The 19916-nt window shown below is 44.4% G+C and overlaps 2 protein-coding genes across 2 annotated transcripts in view; one reads left to right on the forward strand and one right to left on the reverse strand.

Moving 5' to 3' along the window:
* The window catches only part of IRAG2 (inositol 1,4,5-triphosphate receptor associated 2), a 32569-nt gene extending 21902 nt beyond the window's left edge, over positions 1–10667 (forward strand). The window contains exons 17-32 of the mRNA XM_050969870.1: positions 2047–2093; positions 2177–2238; positions 2338–2454; positions 3901–3977; positions 4105–4177; positions 4892–4946; positions 5032–5059; positions 5602–5742; positions 6154–6288; positions 7036–7183; positions 8071–8114; positions 8703–8780; positions 8888–8952; positions 9393–9494; positions 9633–9737; positions 10131–10667. Of these exons, the coding sequence (XP_050825827.1) occupies positions 2047–2093; positions 2177–2238; positions 2338–2454; positions 3901–3977; positions 4105–4177; positions 4892–4946; positions 5032–5059; positions 5602–5742; positions 6154–6288; positions 7036–7183; positions 8071–8114; positions 8703–8780; positions 8888–8952; positions 9393–9494; positions 9633–9737; positions 10131–10374 (1521 nt within the window). The 3' untranslated portion in view covers positions 10375–10667. The remainder of the gene's footprint in view (positions 1–2046; positions 2094–2176; positions 2239–2337; positions 2455–3900; positions 3978–4104; positions 4178–4891; positions 4947–5031; positions 5060–5601; positions 5743–6153; positions 6289–7035; positions 7184–8070; positions 8115–8702; positions 8781–8887; positions 8953–9392; positions 9495–9632; positions 9738–10130) is intronic.
* Positions 10663–14293, reverse strand: LOC103819687 (dynein axonemal intermediate chain 7-like). The gene is made up of 5 exons (XM_050969871.1): positions 13963–14293; positions 13131–13275; positions 12664–12878; positions 11620–11727; positions 10663–11094 (listed from the first exon to the last, which is right to left on the reverse strand). The coding sequence occupies exons 1-5, from the start codon at positions 14104–14106 to the stop codon at positions 10831–10833; spliced, it is 876 nt and encodes a 291-aa protein (XP_050825828.1). The 5' UTR covers positions 14107–14293; the 3' UTR covers positions 10663–10830.
* Between the last annotated feature and the right edge of the window lie 5623 nt (positions 14294–19916).

Consider the following 19916-nt stretch of genomic DNA (forward strand, 5'->3'; position numbering starts at 1 on the left):
TGGGCTTTTTGTTCTTGTTCGGCTTTATAAATGTGGAAGTTCTATCACAGCCTGAAAACCAGACAGGTCCTCCAAATGTTAATGATTGTTTGGGAGGAGTAGTATAAGAGTGTGGCCAGAATTCATGGACTGAGCTAGAGAAGCCTTGGATGATTATGCTGATCAGAGGGATGGGGGTGGGAAAAGTGATTAGGGATGGGCTTCAGGATCTTCTTTGGCTGTTCTTCCTCATTAAAAGACTGTGCCATTCTCCAACGTTCTGTGTCAACAGATTTCACAGGGAGGGTGGTGAGGCCCTGGCACAGGCTGCCCTGAGAAGCTGTGGCTGCCTCAGCCCTGGAAGTGCCCAAGGCCAGGTTGGATGTTGGTCTGAGCAACCTGGGACACTGGAAGATGTCCCTTGGATATCAGTGGTTGGAACTTTGATCTTTAAAGTCCCTTCCATCCCAAACCATTGTGTAATTCTATTTTAGTAAGAAAACTAGAATGTGTTGTTTCTCTTTAATTGGGATGTTTTTTTCTCCTTTATGGAATCCATGGGAGTGTACAGTCCTGGCAGCCAGCTTAGGGTTTTAAAAAACTGAATTGAGGGTTTTCCTTCATTGCAAACTGACCATGTTCCCACCTGGGCAGGTATAGGGAATGTAGCATAACATGTCATTTCAGTTCTAGGTGATGCAAGGGTTTTTCTGTTTGCTTGGGAGCTGTTAGTTTTAAAAGCCCTTTAGATTCATTTTCTTTCTAACATGGTGGTATTCTTCCTCCCCAATACTTCTGCAGCCAATGGCCTGAACAAGGCAAATGAATTGCTGCACTTCCTCAACTTGTGAGAGAATTCAAATACCAATAATAAAAGTAGCCTGAATTTGCATTAGGGGAAGCATCCACCTGGCTGGGCCAGGGCTGTGCAAGAGTAGCCCAGCTCTGATAGGGCAGGGAGGAGGGGAAAGGCACTTCCTAATGCTGGGAGCAGTTGGTCACTCTTAGGAGTGACCAGGGCCCTTGGATACCTTCTGTTCTCATTTGCTGGGTTTCCTGTGTCCTCTGAGGGCATTTGAGGGGGGTAGGAAGGATACCAGAACACAGGCAATCACTTGCTGATGTGGTTTTTCTGTTGTTTCTCCACAGACACTTCAGTAGTGCTTTTGGTTGCTTGCTGTGCAGGGAGCCCTTCTTCCTTCTCTTCTTGGAGAGAGGAGTGGGTTTGGGCTGGTTTTGTTTTCTGTTCAGCACTTTTCTTCAACAGTGGATGTAATTCAGCACAAGTCGTTACTGACTTAACCCTTTAAACCTCATCAGTCCCTCCCTGTATTTTCACCTATAAAGAGAGACCAACCCAACAACTGAATGAGCGAGCTGGAGCTTTCCAGGGTGAAATGCAGAAGAGGAATATTGCACAAATAGCACCTCCCTCGAAATTGAAAGCCTCAAGAGGATATTGGTTTTGTCTGTGATGTGATAGGACTTGGATCCAAAGCCACACTGTGGCAACTAGAGGAACATGAGCAAAACTGCCAGCTTTTAATTGCTTTGTTCCTCTGCTGCTTGCACACCAGGGAGCTTGAGGCCTCTGAAGGGGCTGGATAATTGTTACATATAATGCTGATGTACAACACAGCACACAAGTGTTCTGAACCATCTGCTTGCTCATGCTGTGGCTATTGGCACTTTTATTTACCTAATGAGTCTGATCTCTACAGCCAAGTGAAGCTCTGTGCACCTCATTTGTAGGTTTTGGGCTCCAGACCCTGAAAATGGATCTCTCCTGATGCACAGAGTTAAGATGGAGCAGTGGTGGTGACCAACACCTTTGTTGGTCATTGAAGATGCAGGTTAGGAGCCAGCCACAGAGTCAGGAACCAAAACACATCTCTGAGTATGACATTCCTGAGATGGCTTTAGACTAGTGGGTAAATCTGTGAACTTAACAGCTAGTTTTTCAGTGCTGGAATAGTTTAGGCACAGCTGGAGAAGTTAAAGTTTTGACATTCAAGTTTTATACTGGCATTAACCTTCTGATACTCACTCTTTTCTCTCTCTCTGAAGATTGACCATGAGGAGTCAACACCACCAGCCACGCTGATCACATCCAGGTCAGGTCTTGTGCAAGGTTTAAAAGACTTTATTAAGATCTGTATCCTGTGGATGAGTATCTGAAAGGGTTTTGTTTTGGCAGTGATCGCTTAACATCAGTCCAAGAAGCTCTTGCATCCTCAGTGGAAAGCACAGTGGTACCGGGTGAGTCCTCAAGCTGGGGCACTGGGAGTCCTGGATGTGCCCAAGTCTGTGTGCTTACTGAACAAAGAAAGCTGTGCTTTCTGCTGTCTGGTGTTGCAGGGTGCCTTGTTACGGAGGAAAGATCATCCAAGGGCTTATGTGAGAGAGGGGAAGGTGTGCCAACTTCCATGGCAATGGAGACACATAGCAATAAGGAGCCAGCTGCTCCCGTGGCAGGTACAGTGGCTGCTGCACTGCCTGCTGCTCACCCACTAAGGAAATGGTTTGCTTCCAGCACTAAGGAAATGGTTTGCTTCCTTCACTCTTTGAAGTGAGGAAGCTGAGTAAGAGCAACAGCATGAGAATTTCTATTTTTGCAAGTGTTTTCACCTGCCAGTCCTCTCACGCCTCTGTGAAGCTGAGTAGGAATAAAGTTTTTTACCCCTCTTTTTACATGAAACAAATTAGTGAGACCTTGGGGCTTGCTCACGTGGCAAAACAGTGAGTGGGTACAAAATCCCAGACCATTTTGACAAGAGAAAACATGTTTTTATGGGTTTAAACAGCTAGTTAGTTCAAGAGTGCCACTTTCCTCTCTTTCAAGCACTTTCCTCTCTTTCAAGACTGTTGCACAAGAAGCTGGGATGGGTCAAGAGGAGAGATGAGGGTAGAGGCATTTGAGTATTGTTCTGTCTTTGCTAGAGCCATAAACACCCACCAGATTCTTACCAGCTCAGATGGTTTTCTTCCACTGAAAAACTATAAAACCAAACCAAAACTGGAGCATCTGTACAAACATTTAAGCTGTTTTTGTGAAGCTGATCTGAATAAGCAGCACAGAATACCTGTGCATGCTTGTCTGCAATACTTTTTAATCTTTACCTCAATATAAGACTACAGTTTCTTGTTTAGTTTTGTTTCTTTCCTCACTACTATCTTCCTGAAATCTAATTCTGTCTCTTCATTTAAAAGTATTTTCTTTTTACTAATTTCCCTCTACTGTTCATTTTCATATGTGATCCAGGTGCCTTTAGCTAAGAGGAAGCAGATATGCAGAACAAATTTAAAGACGTTACAATAGCTTTTAAGTCTGAGAATCCAGCTATCTGTTGCACATCTCTAAAAAGAAAGTGTTCCTATTATTAGAATTGATAAATCTCCCCTTGCAGGCTTCAAACGTGAAGCTGAATTTTTCTGTTTTCTTTTTTTCTTTTTTCCTGTGCCATTTCTTTGGCTCACAGCTGTGTGTGACTGCATAAACAGAGGAGAAAACAAAATATTCTAGATGTTTTTCAAGGTATAAATATTAATAAAAAGCTGCCTCTTAAACAGCAAACCTACCAACAACAAAAAAATCTCCATGCTGGTAGTGAAATAATAAAATTTATTTATCCAAGGGAATATTACTGTAACTCCTGCATCTTTAACTACAGGAAGTACATTATATTCCCACCTGTAGACATATAACACATCTTATGGGGATTTTTTTCCAATCATAGTTATCATACTTCTTCCTATGTGTCTTTATGGCATTCTTTGCTGCCTCCTCTTTTTCTCAGTGGTCTTTCATGGCATTTGGTGCAGGTTTTTGGCTTGATTTGGCCCATGGCTAAAATGGTGGGTGTTGGAAGCTGGGTGTGCTTTATTAATTGCTACCTTTGAATTTGGGAATGTTTTCCATAGGATCAAGTCAGATCAAGAGGGAATCTTCCCTGGCCATGGAAGAACACGAGTTTCAAGATGTTTTGAAACAAGACCAGGTAAGAGTGCTGGTGACAGTGAAAAGCCCAGCTGGGTTGGCTGAGCAGTGACAAAGGGAGGGGAGAGGCCCCTCCAGGGGGGTGGTGTGGCTGCTCCCTTGCTCTTACTGCTCTGATGTGCCCTTAGGAAGTGGACCAGGAAAAGAAAAATAATAAAGAGCGGAGTGAGGAAGCTCCAGCTGTGGTTCCCAGCAGGAAAGGTAAGGGGGTTTTGCTGAACACCATCATGCTACTGGAGCACAAGCTGAGTCCAGAGCTGTGTAGGTAGGTGTAGGGAGCTGCTTGTCCCACACCAAGAGTGATCAGAGGCTTTTGTTTGGGGGCTTGGTACCTGCAGTTGGAGATCAAAATGAAGAGGAGAACAGTGGTGTCATGCAAAATCTGCTGCTCTGATTTCTGCAGATACTGATCTAAGCAGCTCCACATTCCCCTAGACAGGAGGAGAATTCTTAGCTGCAAAGGAGTTGGAATATATTAAACAGTTTTGGCACTCCTGCTCTCCCCAAAGATTTGTAAAAGAAGCATTTCTGTGCTATCCATGATATAGAGGAGCAGGATGTTGTTTCTCCTTAGACATAACTACTTTTCAAATCACCTCCTCTTTTGCCTTTGGAGATCACTAAAAGCTGATGAGGTAGTAAATTGCATAACATCCTGAAGCAACAACCTTCAATTAACCATTTCTGTGCTAATAAGATGCCAGCTGAAGTGCCCTGAACAACTGACTTTTGGGGCTTTGCACAGGTGGCAGTGCTGTGGTGCCTCACAACTAATAGAACCATGAGTTCTTTTCAGTGGTGAGAGCTTAGCACTGGAGATCTTGAACAGGGGCTTCTGTGGAAGCTTAAAAGACTCTTGCAGGTTGGCTATTTTTTCACTTGGGTCTGAAAATGGGGGTTTTTGTCTCTTCTCAGGGAGTTCACCCACTGCAGGTGGCATTAAAGGAGATAAAACCAAGCAAAATGAGCTGTAAGTGTTTTGACTTTCAGAGATCTCCTGCAGGTATGAATTTAAAGCCACAGTCTGTTCCATGGTTCTTTTTCTTCTCCTACAGTGACTCCCCAAATGAGAAGGAAGTGGAGGTAAGTCTCAGCTGCTTGTATCCAGAAGGATTTCAGATATCAGATCTTGTAGATAAACTCTGATTAATATCTCCTCCTATGTAAAAGAGTGATCCAGCTTAAACTGGATGTATTTCTGTCAGCTAACTTCTGAAATCTCTTTCCAAGCCTAATGGAAATTTTTGTGAGATGGAATGGAGAAAGATGGAAATCTGTAAAATTGAACAAAGACTTGTCGCTACTGTGACATTTGTTTGCAAGCTTGAAGGAACATAGCTGTGACCTCCTCCCAGGCAGAATGTACTGATTTAAGACAGTTTTGTCAAAAGGCACAGATGGCACAGTGTGCTGCCAGGATGTCACCTCTTCTGGCTGCAGAACATTCCCACCATCACTACAGATGGGAAGACCTGCTTTAAGGAAGTGGGTTATGTTCACTTATTCTTCTGTATCTCACCTAAACTTTGGTCACAGGGTATAGCCCCAAATGTCATATCAGTATCCAAATCTACTTAAACTTCTGCATCACTTGGATTCCTCTAAAATCTTCTCTCCCATAACAGGCTGAATTTTTGAGGCTGTCTTTAGGTTTTAAGTGTGACTTGTTTACCTTGGACAAAAGAGTGAAGCTTGAAGAGAGGTCCCGAGACCTGGCTGAAGAAAACTTGAAAAAGGAGATCACAAATGCTATGAATATGTTAGAGGTCAGTATTGGCCAGGGCTGGTAGGGTGGATGGGATAAGTAGGTATGAGTGTCTCTTAAAACAGCTTTTTAAAGGGGGGGGGGGTGGGGGGTGGTGCATGGGATACATGATGAGCAAATATGAATGAAGCTCTGGAACAATGCAGTTGAAATAGGAGAGATTAGGAAGGGTAACCTTGATCCAAGTGCATTGTGTGCTCCGGCAGCAGGGAATTTTTCTGTTGCACAAACATCTGACCCCTGCTTCAGCTGCTTTATGCTCTGGTCTCTGCCCACTGGAGCTCCCTATCCGAGTTGCACTGATTAAGGATGTTGATGTGGGCCTGAATGCAGCTTCTCAGTGTCATCAGCTTGACCCTTTGTTCTCTGTTAAATAATTCACACCAGTTTTCTTACCAATGTGTGCTCTTAGGCATTAGTTCCTTTGTGTGAAGAAGATAACCAGGCACAGGAGATCATTAAGAAGCTGCAGAAAAGCCTGCAGTTCCTTAGCCAATATGCAGCTCGAGTTGCCGGCAGAGCAGAGATGTTGGGAGCTATTAATCAGGTAACACTTTCTACCTAAAAGTACTTTGTACAAAGCTAAAAGCTTCTGGCTGCAAAGGGATAGCCACATCTTCTTGCTGGGCTTACGGTTCCAGGATTGCATTTGGGAATCTGGTGTGTGTGTAGTGCAGACTGGCAGGACAGCTTAGTCCTGGCCTTCTCTTTTTTCTGTGTTCTTATAAGGAATCCCAGGCACTGAGAGCAGCTAAGCTGCACTAGATGTGCAAAAACCCACAGCAGAAATAAGGTTCTGATGGGGAAAAAACCAAACAGTAAAGACTTTGCAGCAGCGAGATGTACAAAATACCAAGCAGTGTAGTAACAATGGCCTTGATGCTGCAAAGTGGTTCTGTGCCTTATGGAAAGGGCAGCTAATCAGCTAAACCTATGGAAAATTACAAAGTCTTGCTCAAATGTTAGGTGTAGTTGTGTAAAATACCCCAGAGCAGCACAAAAATAGGACTTGGCAATCCCAGCAAATGCATGGTGGCAGCTGAGACTGGAGATCAGAGGAAGTGATGATGATGAGTTGTAAGAGCTTGGAAAACTGAAGATGGACTGATTTCTTTTACAACAAGAGTGATGCCCAGAGAAATGAAACCTGTGTACCATGTGCCAGGACAGGGGATGTAGTGAAGCTTTGAAAGGGAGGATAAAAGTGAGGTAGCAGAGGAGAGCAGATGCTTGAGGGGGAAATCTCCAAACATGAGGCAGTTCCTGAGAGCTGCTGCTTTCCCTGCTCCCTCAGGAGAGCCGGGTAAGCAAGGCTGTCGAGGTGATGATCCAGCATGTGGAGAACCTGAAGCGCATGTACACCAAAGAGCATGCCGAGCTCGAGGAGCTCAAGCAGGTCCTGCTCCAGAACGAGAGGTCCTTCAGCTCCCTTGGAGACAGAGGTAACCAGGAAAAGCCTCTTTCCTCTTGCTAGCACCTGCCAGACAAAGCCTTAGAGCTGCAGATTAATAATATAATCCCTCCACGTCTTAGGTGACAGAATTACATGGGTGTTTTGTCCCCCCTTCTAAAAATAGGGACTAATTTTAGTCATCTATTAACACTATTAAAAGCAGCTCTCTGAAATTAAACTTGTACCTAAACTGTCATGGATTTTGGGGTGCGTGTGGGACCACTGCAACTACACGGGGGATGTCCTGGCTTTCAGCAAAGTGCATGGCATGTGCTGGTGATAATCTGATTCCTTGTGAGCAGTAAGTTTAGGAGCTTGTTCACAGTAGCTATTTCTAGGTAGCTGAGCTTTGGCTGCTCTCTACAGCCTGCACCCTGTCCTTTTCGACCTGGGAATTACAAACCCCTTAAGTGCAGGAGGCCTCTATTTCCCCTTCTAAGCAACCAGGTTTGCAGCCAGTGCTGAGCACTTGTGGCTTTGTCAGGGAAGTAGTAATTCTTCTGAAAAATAGGATGTGTTTTTTAAACATCAGAAGGGAAGTGTTCCACACCATAAAATCCTTGCAGGAGCCTTTTGGATTACAGTCCTGACTGTGAAAGACAGTCCTGTAACAGGACACTACCTCAATAATAGAATATATTTGATGATAGTGACAGAAGTCGATGCTTGCAGAGGATGGGCAATGTGTGAATGTTATGAACTTATTTAATGGAATACAAAGCTTTTTCCTGAGACCTCATTTCTGCTTTCTGACAGTGCTTTGCTTAAAAAAAAAACACTGCAGAAAGTCAGACCTTAGGCTGCAAATTAAACTTGCTGCACTCCTGTAAGCAGCAAGCTCCTCCTGTAAAGCTCTGATGTCTGATCTCTTCACAGATGAATCTATAAACAAGAAGCTGCCAGGTCCTTTTAGCTTTAAGGTAATGGTCCTTACAACAAATTTGAAGTGTGCTTGTGTTTTTCTTTGCTTTATGTGCCGGTGCTCTGCTACATGCATGACTTGGTGCTTTTCTGTCACAAATATGGGCTGGTGTCATCAAACATGAGGATCTACTTTTCAGGCACCTCACCAACCTTCTAAGTGGTCCCCCTTAGAAGATGAAGGTGAAATGGCTGGGCTCTCACTGGTTAAGAAATATTGTTCCTGCATGTTGTCTTGGAATTAAAGGAAGGTTGAGCACAAAAATATGGGAGCAGTTCAAACGGAGTGTAGGAATTCCTGTGAGCAAGGTTAGGGGAATTTAGTTACCCTCAATGTTGGTATTTTGTAGGAAGCTGTGCAGCCCACCTCACTCAGGTGGGCAGAAAGCACTTACTGTGGAAAGATGCTGCTTGAAAGATCTGATTTGGTCTGCCCTTGAGATTGGATTCTTTGTGTGTGGCTTCCCACTAAGTGTCAGCATCTCTTTTTTGAATATTGTCTGTACAAAACAGATGGTATTTTGTGTGCTCAGTGGGTAAGCCAGTTGTGCCTTGCTAAGAGCCAGTAATGCCTCTTATTTGTGTAGCCCTCGTCAGCCCTGCGGAGAGTTAGCATTGCAGCAGTGCCCAGGAGTGCTGGGAATGCAGGGATTGGGGTGCCACTGGTAAGTAGGGGCTGCTGGAGGGATGCTGAGGTGCTTCACCTCCCCAAAACTGGCTGGGATGAAGCATCAGGATGCCAGTGCAGTAAATGTGGCAATTTCTCTTCCAGGCCCAGTTCCACGAACCTGATGGGGATGAATGGAGTGACAGATTGAGCAGGAGATCAAGCAGTTGGTAAAGTCACCTGGGCTTGTCTTTGAATGGAGGAAATATTTTTCAACTCTAACTGTGCCTGTAGTTAGCAGTTTATGGAGCATCTTAGGGTACCCTAATGTTTAGGCTGCACCTTTCACATTAGTTTTATGTGCTATAAGAGGTAAATTAGCCTTATGAGCCCACCTTGTTTATTTATTGAGCATTGAGAGCTCTAAAGAAAAATCCCACAACTTTTTTGCTTTAGAACTAAAATGTGAAATCTAAATATCTACAGTGGATGGATCTGTAGTTTTGTTTGATTTCGTTTGGGGTTTTTTTAAATGGTCCTAATTTCAAGCAATTAAATTTGTAAGTTAATTGTCTGTGGTTAACCAAATGAGTAGGCTGCTGCTAAATTTGTGGTTTTCTGCTCTCTATCTGCTGAGGAAAATGAGACAAATGTGTTTAACACATGGCAGGGGCAGGCTGGGGGTGAAGCAGAATGAGAAGCGTCCTTCACTGCAGAGGTTCCTCAGCACCTATTCCTGGGCAGAGTATGAAGAGGAGCCTTTTGAAACCAAGTAAGTTCAGCAGCAGGCTCCTCCCAGGTGTGCTGGTTTAGTTTTTCATGAGCTTTTAATTCACCACCTGGTCAGCCCTATAAAGCCAGGCTGTTGTGAATTTGGCAAAGCTTTAGAGCTGTTGATTCTTGTTTACAGGAATGAGCAGTTGGAATCACCTGCTGAAGTACAGGAACAACCAACTAGGAAAGAAAGTGTCTCTGAAAAAGGAAAATACACACCCAAATGGACTCTGGAGTCAATGTAAGTGTCTTTCACAAGTTAAAGCTGCGTTTGGGGAGGTGCACATTGGAAGAGGCTTCAAACAAAAGGACAGGACTTTCAGTGCTTTCTACGAGCAAGATTTCTTGCTGCTCTTGCAAGGCAGCTTTTGTGAATCCCCTTCAGAACCAGTGTGAGGAACAAGGAGCATGGGTGGATGGCTGAGCTGGGCCAGCTTATCAAGGATTTGCTTCCTTGACTGTAGTTTAAACTCAGAGCAGAAGCTCCCCCTGCACAGCTCCCCAAACAGTAACAACCTGTCACTCTTGATGTTTGTGGCATCTGGTTTGCTCCAAGGCCTTTTGGGGTGGGGTGGGAAGAGTTGCATGTTTTGGGGAAACCCTGAAGGGCTCTGTGCTTTCCTACCCTGCCCAGGTACAATTCGGTGTCAGCGTGTGCGTCCCACTTCAAGGCTTCCTTTTGCAACGCCGACAAAACCCTCTGGGTGTCTGTGTCCATCCTAGTCCTGCTGGCTGCTCTCACCAGCTTCCTGATGGGGCTGTCCCTGCAGAGGCCAGCAGATGCAGCCCCTGTGGGCACCGGGGACGCCTGGAGGTTGCTGCAGCAGCTGCTGTGGCCCCACATAGGACTGCGGCACTACGGCCCTCCCCCGATATAACCCTGGCTCTGCTGCCAGGGCTCCCTGCCACGCTGTGCAGGACAGGGGCTGGAGCTGGCCTTATTTAAGGTCACTTGTCTGGATTTGTTTTGTTGGGTTGTGGGTATTTTGGGGGGAGGAAACGAAGTTTTTTCTTTAAAGCATGACTTGAAAAAAAAAACCATCTTTTTCCCATTCTGACAAAAGTCATCTTTAAAAGTAGCTAAAAGGGTCTCAGTTCTCCTGAAGTTTACTAAAGAATAGCAATTTTGAACGTAGCTAACAATAAACATGTCTAGGTGGTCCAGCCACAATTGAATAAAGAATTTATTTTGCTTGAACAAAGATAAAATGTTTGCATTTTTGAACCTGTTTCAATGTTTTGACTAGAAAAGGATTTAAGACTTGAAATGTAATTTTACTGAAAGCTTTTGATAATAAAGTTTTGAAGGAAAGCATGCAGTATCTAAGAGTATGCTAAGACTCTGGTAGCAAGGAGCTGCTGATACACAGAAGCAATGACAGGAAGCCAGCTCTTTCCACTTTATCCATGGCTTTGTTGCTGGCAGAATCCTTGAGCATATGGTAGAGTGTGGAGTGAAATTCAGACTCGTCTTCCAGCTTTTCTGAAAAAGCTTCCCTGGTTTCAGTGAGCTGGAGCTGTTGCACTTTCTCACCATTGAACATCAAAAGATAGCAGTGGTTGCCTTTGGCAGAACCTGCAGTGAGATGTTCACTCACCTCTTGCAGGAAGAAATGCACTGAGGTGAAGCCTGTGCCATTTGTGAGAGTATAAATTCCAATATTTGTGCATCACCTGCACTTAACCTGAGAGTGAGAGCCCACCCCACTCCTTGCATGGGAGTGTTTGTCTGGCTGGGAGAAGTTTCAACCATGTTTTCGTTCACAGGTGGAGACAAACCAGCAGAGAGGTTGTTCATTCCCTCCTTTGCAGCAGGGAGCAAAAGAAACCCTCCAGGCAGGAAGAAAGTCCCACCTGTTCTCTAAAAGCTGGCAGAGCAGATAGCTGATTTTCAAGGGGCCTCTGAAGAGCATGAAGCTCTGTCACCCCAGCTCTGGCTAAAGCCTCCCTTGGTGACTTTTCAGTTCCATTTTCCTTAGCAAGTGTCTTTGCTGGGACTCGTGTCCCCCAGTCTGTGACACTGAACTGAGGTGGGGGCTGAAGCCACCCTGGGTGAGTTAATTGTTTCTGACTGGGGAAGGGGTCAGTGCTGGTCTGCCCTGGAAGTTTGGGACTCCACAAACCTTGAACACAACTTGCTCTGGCCCTGCTTCTCCATTCCACTTGCTGTGAGCAAAAGCAGCTGCAAGCAGAGCCATCTGTTCATAGGCCTTCACTTCTGCCAGGGCAGCCTGCAGTGCACAAGTACAAATTAGACAAATCTCTCTGTTCCCTGTGTCACAGCAGTGCCAGAGCCTGCTTTACTCAGTCCCTGCCTCAGCTGGCAGCACAGCAGCTCCCAGTGCAGGAAAGGGTGACCTGAGTGAAAAACAGGGAAAAACCACCAGGAACCTCTCTGGCACTCACCTTCCTGGGCACAGGGACATACTTGGGAGAGTACTCTGCTGGGAAAATGTTCACTCCAGCTCTTTTCAAAGCTGCTCTGAGGGCAAAAGGACTCATCCATTTGCCTGTCATGTGGGAAAGCACCTACTCTTCTCCCACCACTACTGAAGACAACATACAGATTATCCTGTTGTACAAACCAGTGAAAGCAATTTATTGGTCATGGAAGCTCCTTTCTTGTTTAGGCTTCAAATATTGATATTTTTGCTATGCTGGGCATTACCCACATCACCTGCTGCTCTGGGCTGTGACCTTTCATTTATAGATGCTGAAGAAAGCCAGCCTTGTGTAGGAATCAGAAATGACACTGGTGTACTGATTTATACACCAATGAACAGATAGGTAATGATGAGTACCTTGACCTTTGATAACAAGGAGCATTAGTAGCAGGCTGCTGGAACTCCCTGTATGTCTCTTGGTAGAGCTGGGAGGAGAGAGAAGCACTTTTCAGCTCTCTAACAGGTGGAACAAGATTGAATACAGCAAGGCAAAACCAGTAGCAAGGACTGACTGAAACTTTACAGTGCAAATGGACATTTCTGCTATGTGAAATGTACTATTTCTCATAGTAAATAACTGAAATTAAATAGCCAGCCCAGTGCTTGGAAAGGAAGAGAGATTCAAGCTGCTCTTGTAGAAGTATCCCAAATTCTTAATCAGGGACACTGTAATAATTCTGGGCCTTTCTAACTGCAAATGTTTGATTTAAAAATTGATAGTACCTTAATTTGTATCTGAATGGTTGCAAAGACTGCAGTAACTGTGAAGAGTCCTTCATCCACACCAGTAGGGTGCAATTCCCAGGCCTGATAGGGCAGGTTCAGGTGAGCATCCTGGAGAAGGGCTACTGTATGAAAGTCACCCATATTAAAGGTGATGCTCTTTTCTTCTGCTTCATAGGTTATCTTGCTGATGCCATCAGTTCTCCACCACTGGCCTGGACAAAGAGGATGGAAAGATGTACATGGAAGGCTTCTAGCAGTAATGCTGAAGTAAAACAAAACCAAAAAAGTAATAATTGATTTGGGGATTTTTAGTTGTTTTTTTTTTTTTATTAACATTGCCACCCCCAGACTATTTCTGGGCTCCACACTGACCCTCATCTTTACAGCTGGATTTAACAACAGTCCAACTCAGGTATAAATTCCACTATTCAAATTTGAAATTAATTTATGTCTTAAGTTCATACCTGCAGGATCCCATCGGGCTACTACAGGCACTTTAAAATAAATCACATTATCAGGGAGCTCCAGGGTTATCTGTACTGCTTCCTGTGTGCCATCTTCAGCCTGTCCTGGGGAATATGGAAACACCTCTAATCCAACATCCAGCAGCTTTGGCAAGAGAGGAAAAGGACAGATAAGGGGTTTATCAGAAAATGCAGGGTTTTTTTCTTTGAGTTCATCTAACCACTGCAAAGCTTTTTAACACCCATTTAAAATGGTTTGCCAATACTGCACGTTTCCAAGTCCAGCTTTGGAGGCAGTGGAAGAGCAGCTACCACGAGGCCTTGGGCCCTTCCTGTGCTCCTGAAGGCACCCTCAGGGCAGGGCACAGCAGCCATTCCTCACGGATCCCCAGCCTCAGACAGCAGGCGCAGGGGAGGCAAAAGCAGCTGTAGTTCCACTGTCCCCACAGTGCCAGAGGGAAGGAGAGGTCACAGGGGCTGGGAATGAACATCCTGGGCCTCTTCCCCTGCCCTCTGGGTTTGGCTTTTTGGGAGTTTTGCTTATTAAAGGTTTCCAGCCTCACAGCGCCATCTGTGGGGTCGGTCAGTGCTAGAGGAAACCAGAATCCAGTGCCCACAGCCCTCAGCCTGGAGGAAGTGAAGAGCCTGGAGCTGAACCAGCAGTGGTTTTTGGTACCACTGTGCTTCCACCTTTCAGACGTGAAAAAACGATTTGCAAACCTTGCCTGGTTAGTTTGCTGTCAGGAATACACATGCAGTGCATCTGACAGCAGTGACAAAGCTCAGGAGCAGCTCCTCAGGGGCACCAGGGCTGATCCCTGTCCTCCCTCACCTCCACCATGGTCCAGTCCCCGACGTCCTGGGCCTGGGGTGGCAGCTGCAGGGCAGAGATGTGGTACACACCCCCCACGGGCACCAGCTGCTCCAAATCCTCAACTTGTGCTGCCTCTTCTCTGCCTCCTGGCTCCTCCTGCATCAGGGCCTCCTCTTCTGGAAAGTTCAGCAGACAGCAGGAGTTCAGCGGGTGCCCAAACTCCCCGACATTGCCCCGAGCCGAGGTTCTCCCTGCGCTGGAAGCGCCTCACTCCGCAGCGCTTCAGCCCCACCTGCTGGGGCTCCTCAGCACTCACTGAACCGGGGACAGGCAGGGCTGGGCAAGGAAAAGCACTCCTGGACTGGGGCTTTGGATTTGTAGCCAGTTCCCAATGCTTTCGGTGGGAATAAGGTTTTACTGACAAAATGAGTCCATCGTTACCCACAGAAGAATTTCACAAGCACAATAATACAGTCGATTCTGGGCAGGTCTAGTAAGATTGTATTGATAGGAAAAGAAATGAGGCAAATAACATAATATATCGAAATAAATAAAAATACAGCACCAAAAGGCCATGGGCTGAAGGTGAAAAACATATAACTATGAGGAGCAAGAGGGATTTAACATGAAATACAATTTTCAGATAATTATGCATAAAAAAAAAGAAATACATATATATCATATAAAACAATAAACTTAAGGTTTAGTTAATTGGAAAATGTTAGTGAAAGGCAGAAACACTGTGGACAAAAATGGCTATAAATATTTACTCTAAAAAAGCCAAACCGGCCCATAAATCATCACAAGGAATGGTACAGGAGGAGAGAAGTTACTGTTGACAGGATTCAAGAAAAAAGTGTTCAATACTGTAGAAACAGCTACTGTAATTGTTAGGAAATTTGCTCTGAGAGAATGAGACCAAATCAAAAAATGGCAATTCTAAAATGCTGTAATGTGGAGCCAAATTATGCCAGTATTTTTGCAGTTGTTTTATTCAAGTCAGTACTACAAGAAAACTTGCTCCTATTAAACCAAAGAATGACACCACAACACTGGAGAAATTTGCAGCTTATGTGGGACAGACAAACAGTTTTATTTCCTAGAATTAGGCCCTCTTTTAACAAGGTGCAAGACCAGGTATCTCACTTTAAGCACCCATTCAGGTAATACTCAGTACCACCCCACACTACACCAATGCCTACCATGATATGCATTGGAATCATCATTTTCTGAGGAAGTAAATCTTCCCAGAGCCTGGCAGATTCATAAAGATTGTGTGTCTCACCCATAAACATGTGTATAATAATACACATATCTATAGAAACATGATAAACATGTCCACAAGCATAAATAATAAATAAAAATAAGTGTAGGGACAAACTCCATTTTCCTATCTGTCCTGTTATCGCCCCACATGATTCAACAATCATTAATGGAAGTGTCAACAAAACCCAAGTGTTATCAAAACATCCCTATATTTATCAACTTTGCTCCATTCACATGGAGATATTGCAGCATTTCCGTGGATCATGGAATGGCCTGGGTTGGAGGGGACCTTGGAGCGCAGTGTCACTGTCCCAGGCTGGTGGCCGGTCCGGGGCAGTGTGCCCGGGCTGCAGCCGCCAATCCCGCTCCCTTCCCGCGCTCTGGCAGCGGCTGGAGCTGCCTCCTCCCGTCCCTGCTGCTGCCCCCCCGGGCTGGAGCCCCGGGATCCCCACCTGCGCTGACGGACCCATCCAGCAGCGCCATGGGAGCACCAGGGACAGACAAACCGCGAGTGGGAGCAGACAGGACACAGGAAGAAAAGGAAGAACAGGGTGCGGAATGGAGATGAAATACAAACAACTGGGATGGGCAGCACGATAGAGAGGGGTTAAAAAAGAGTAGGGACAGGGAACGGGACAGAAGGATCCAGTGAAAAACAATGGCACAGGGATCAGGACAGAGCAGCAGGGTGAGAGGAATAGCGGATTTTTCTTTACAAACAAGCTGTGGGTCTGCGGTAGATAAAACTAGCACTGGGAGATAAAAGAAACAATGGGAAGGATTCCACTGATTGATGAATGGAAAAAGATATTTGCTTTTACAAATAAACTTTAGGTTTGCTGATAAATTAAATTAGTCATTGAAAGATGAAAGAAACAATGAGGAAGAAAAACCCCTAAATTCCATGTCAAGGGAAATCTTCAGTATCAGGTGTGTCAGGAAGTCTGTACCTCTCAAGTACCTCAGCCAATGGAAAAGAGAGAAGGGAAATGCAGTCAGGAAATTAGGATATAAAGGAGGCTGCATCCTCCAAAAATTTGAGAGCTCCCAGGGGAATGCCCCATGGCCTCTTCCTTTATTCAAATAAAACCAAAAAACGACTCCTCTGTCTCCTTTTTGGACACAAATCTCTGGGTTTTGTGGATTAATTTTCCTAACAAGGGAATAAAAAGGAACATGAGAAGGACAAATAAAAAGACAGAGTGGTAAACACAGAGGAAGGACAGAGGGATACAGAGACAGAGGGAAGCAAGGACAGAGAGAGAAAATGACCACGGCAGATGGGTGTGGGGGGAAGGTGCAGCAGAGGGATGGAGAAAGAGAGGCATGGGCAGCAGGACAGAGGGTTATAAAGAGAAGAGTACAGCAAGGGAGAAGGACTGAGCAGCAGATACAGACAGGTACAGGCAAAAGGACAGTGAGATGGACAAAGAAATACCATCATGGTGCAGGACAAAGGAAAAAGGAGAGGAGAAGGAAGAAGGAAAGATAAAGATGTGAGCCCCTACCTGCTCCAGCTGTTAAACACACCCTGGTGATTCTTGTGTATTACGGCCATCCTGTGAACTGCAGCCTGGTGTCTCAGTCTGGGCTAATCCAGCTTCACAAGAGAGCATTTGATTTTTTTAGACAGATTCAGAAAGAAAATCTGCTTGCACCATTCAAGTAAATCCATGTGATCTTGAGGCAAAAGCTGCATCTTTTCTTCTGTAGAAACTGACACACTCCTACAACTCTGATAACATGGATACATTCTAAATGTGCCCCACAAGGAAATGCATTTTGCCTGCTTTTTGTTTGTTTGTTTGCTTGTTTAAAAAGAAGAATTACCTGGAATTAAAGACTAAAATGCAGTAAGATTCAAGAAGGTGGAAAAAGTTACAGTGAAAAAGAGTTGTTTATTGACTGAGCTGGTACCTATGGTTCATATTCTGAACAAATTAAGCATGCTAAATCCCAGTGGTAGAAGTTTACATTTCATAAAAACAAGCTGTTAAAAGCTAGGACTGAGAAGAACATTTCAATGCCTGAAGTTCCAAAGAGCACTCCTGTCTAATAAAGTATTCTTGATCCATGCTTGCAGCCTGAAACACTGAAGCTCTGCAAGAGGATTTTAAAAATCTGACTACACCTGACTGAATAAAACTAAACCATTTTTGTTACCTGTTTTGAAGAACTTGTAGGGGAAAAAAACAGGCTAGATAAGGCAGAATGCACTACTTTTAATTTTTAATGTAGCTTCCATACAGAAGACCTGTTTAGAAATGCACATGCTTTCAGATGGATAGGATTGCTGAAAACAAAGGCTGAAGTTTTTACAAATACCTGTAACTCATAGACTAAGTATCAAAATTATTTACATAGTATCAGAAAGCTGTGCTTAATCATCATCAAAATACATGAGTTTTTGCTTTTCCATCCATTTGGAGAATGTGGAAAGAGCCTCCAGGGCCCAAAAGCTGGCAAGGCTGTGAGACTGCAGCACACAAATGCCATGACCACACCGGTTCCCTAGGAGAATGATGACTGCACCTACAGGTGTGTTTCATGTTGGCTGTAGGGAAGGTGCTCCATTTCAGGATTGCAAGACATAGAGAGAAGAGAAAAAACTTCTGCATTATGAATAGACGGCAAAATGCTTGAATTTGTGCCAAGCACATCCTGAAGTGGTGGAATCTGATTTGAGGCTCTCTTTTGAAGGAGACAACAGCAGGACAAGCACTGAACACACTCAGCAACAGCTCTTCCCTGCTCCCCTGCATCTTCCTGCATCCATACATTGAGCCTGGACCAAGTTCATTTGCAGAGAAGGAGAAGATGGAACTTCATACAAGAACCTGCAGAAAGAATCTTCTGTCATTTAGTCACCCAGCAGAAATACAAGATGCTGGATGTTCCTATGGAAAGTCTCAGTGTTTTGCCAAAAAGAAGAAAGACTCCAGCTCCTTGAATCTGACACCTAACTACAGCAGAATGGAATGTGGATCCCAGGGAGATGGACTGGCTTAGTGCACTGGTCAGGCACTGGAATTGCTCAAAACTGCTTCTCCTCTCCCTAACTGCAGTCAACTCAACACTAAGGGGTAAATCTTTCTTCTCAATTCCAACATCCTCCTTCTTTCAACCCACAAACTGCTGCATCTGAACAGCCAGCCCAAAGCACATGAAAGATGCAGGCCTGGTTTTAGAAGATGAGGTAATAACAACTATTTTGTTACTCTCCACTTGAAGGTACTGCCCTATATTGTAAATGCAGGCAATCCTGATGAGGGGAGAGAATGATGCATTTGACTCTATCTTATCAGAAGGCTAAAATTTATTACTTTATTATACTATATTATATTAAAGAATGCTGTGCTATGCTACGCTACGCTACGCTATGCTATGCTATGCTATGCTATGCTATGCTGTACTAAATACAGAAAAGATACTTACTGAATGCTAAAAAGATAATAATGAAAACTCATTACTCTTTCCAGAGTTCTGACACAGCCTGGCCCTAACTGGCCAATGAGTTAAAACAACTCACACAAAGTCTAATCAGGCAATCACTTTTGGGTAAACAATTTCTAAACACATTCCACATGAGCAGAACACAGGAGAAGCAAATGAAATAAGAATTGATTTCCTTTTTTCTGAGGTTTCTCGCTGCCTTTCAGCTCCCCAGGAGAAAAATCCTGGGCTAAGGAATCATGTTCAAGGAATGTGAATGCCACAGCCCTACTCTAGAAGAGCTGTAAAAAATACAGGGCACAAAAAACCCCAAACCAAAACACAAACATGAGGTCATCCATATTACAGAACTCTGATGCCTGCTTAACCTTCAAAACTGTCAGGGAACATTTCTCCCACCTCTCCTCTCTGCTACCTGCTTTATGTCCCCCAGCATGGGGTTCATCACTCTTTCTCTGTCATTTATAAAGGGCCACATCCCAAGGGCCCCAAACCCAGTACTTCCCTCCCTCAACTGGACTTGATGATCCATTCCCTTCCAGCTGGGAATATTCTGTGATATCTGTGATTCCAGCACAGATCCAGCGGACAAGAAGAGGCTGTGTTGAAACAGGATTTCCTACACTCCTGGGAATGATGAGATAAACTTCCAATGGGAAGGAAATACAGGATAAACCAGATGGTTGGTATTCTACACACTTCCTTTGGGAAGACGGACCTGATCTGGGAAAGGTCAGCCAGGTGCTCTTCATTTTGTTTCCATGACCATAATAACATGGAGCCACGCTAGGTAGTGCTGCAAAGGGAATTATATCCATTAGTTTAACAACTGAGAACCTAAAACCACTTTAGAGACACAAATATGTACCTAACTGCCTATCTAAAGAGAATATTTAATTTTCCATTAATAAATTTAGGAAGCCTGTAATGAGAGCTGGTCTGAACTTGCTCAATAGATTTTTCTTTCTAAAGGCAAAGGCAGTATTTTGTTCCGTGGGTTAGATCCAAACAGTGAATAATAACCTGAACTGCTCAGGTGAGGAAAAGAATTTCACTTCTTGTGAAAAACTCCTTTGAAATGACCCTATTTTTTGTCAAAAATACACAGCGTTTTGAGCATTACATGGTTTTATGGAGCAGATTTGGACAAAGGACTTAGAGGGAGCCTGGTCCTGTGAGGGACTGGTTTGACAGCCCCCACCTGCTTTCCAAAACTGGCTGAATTTGGAAGGATCATGGAATCATAGAATGAT

The sequence above is a fragment of the Serinus canaria genome, chromosome 1A (genome assembly GCF_022539315.1).
Source record: "Serinus canaria isolate serCan28SL12 chromosome 1A, serCan2020, whole genome shotgun sequence".
Lineage (NCBI taxonomy): Eukaryota > Metazoa > Chordata > Aves > Passeriformes > Fringillidae > Serinus > Serinus canaria.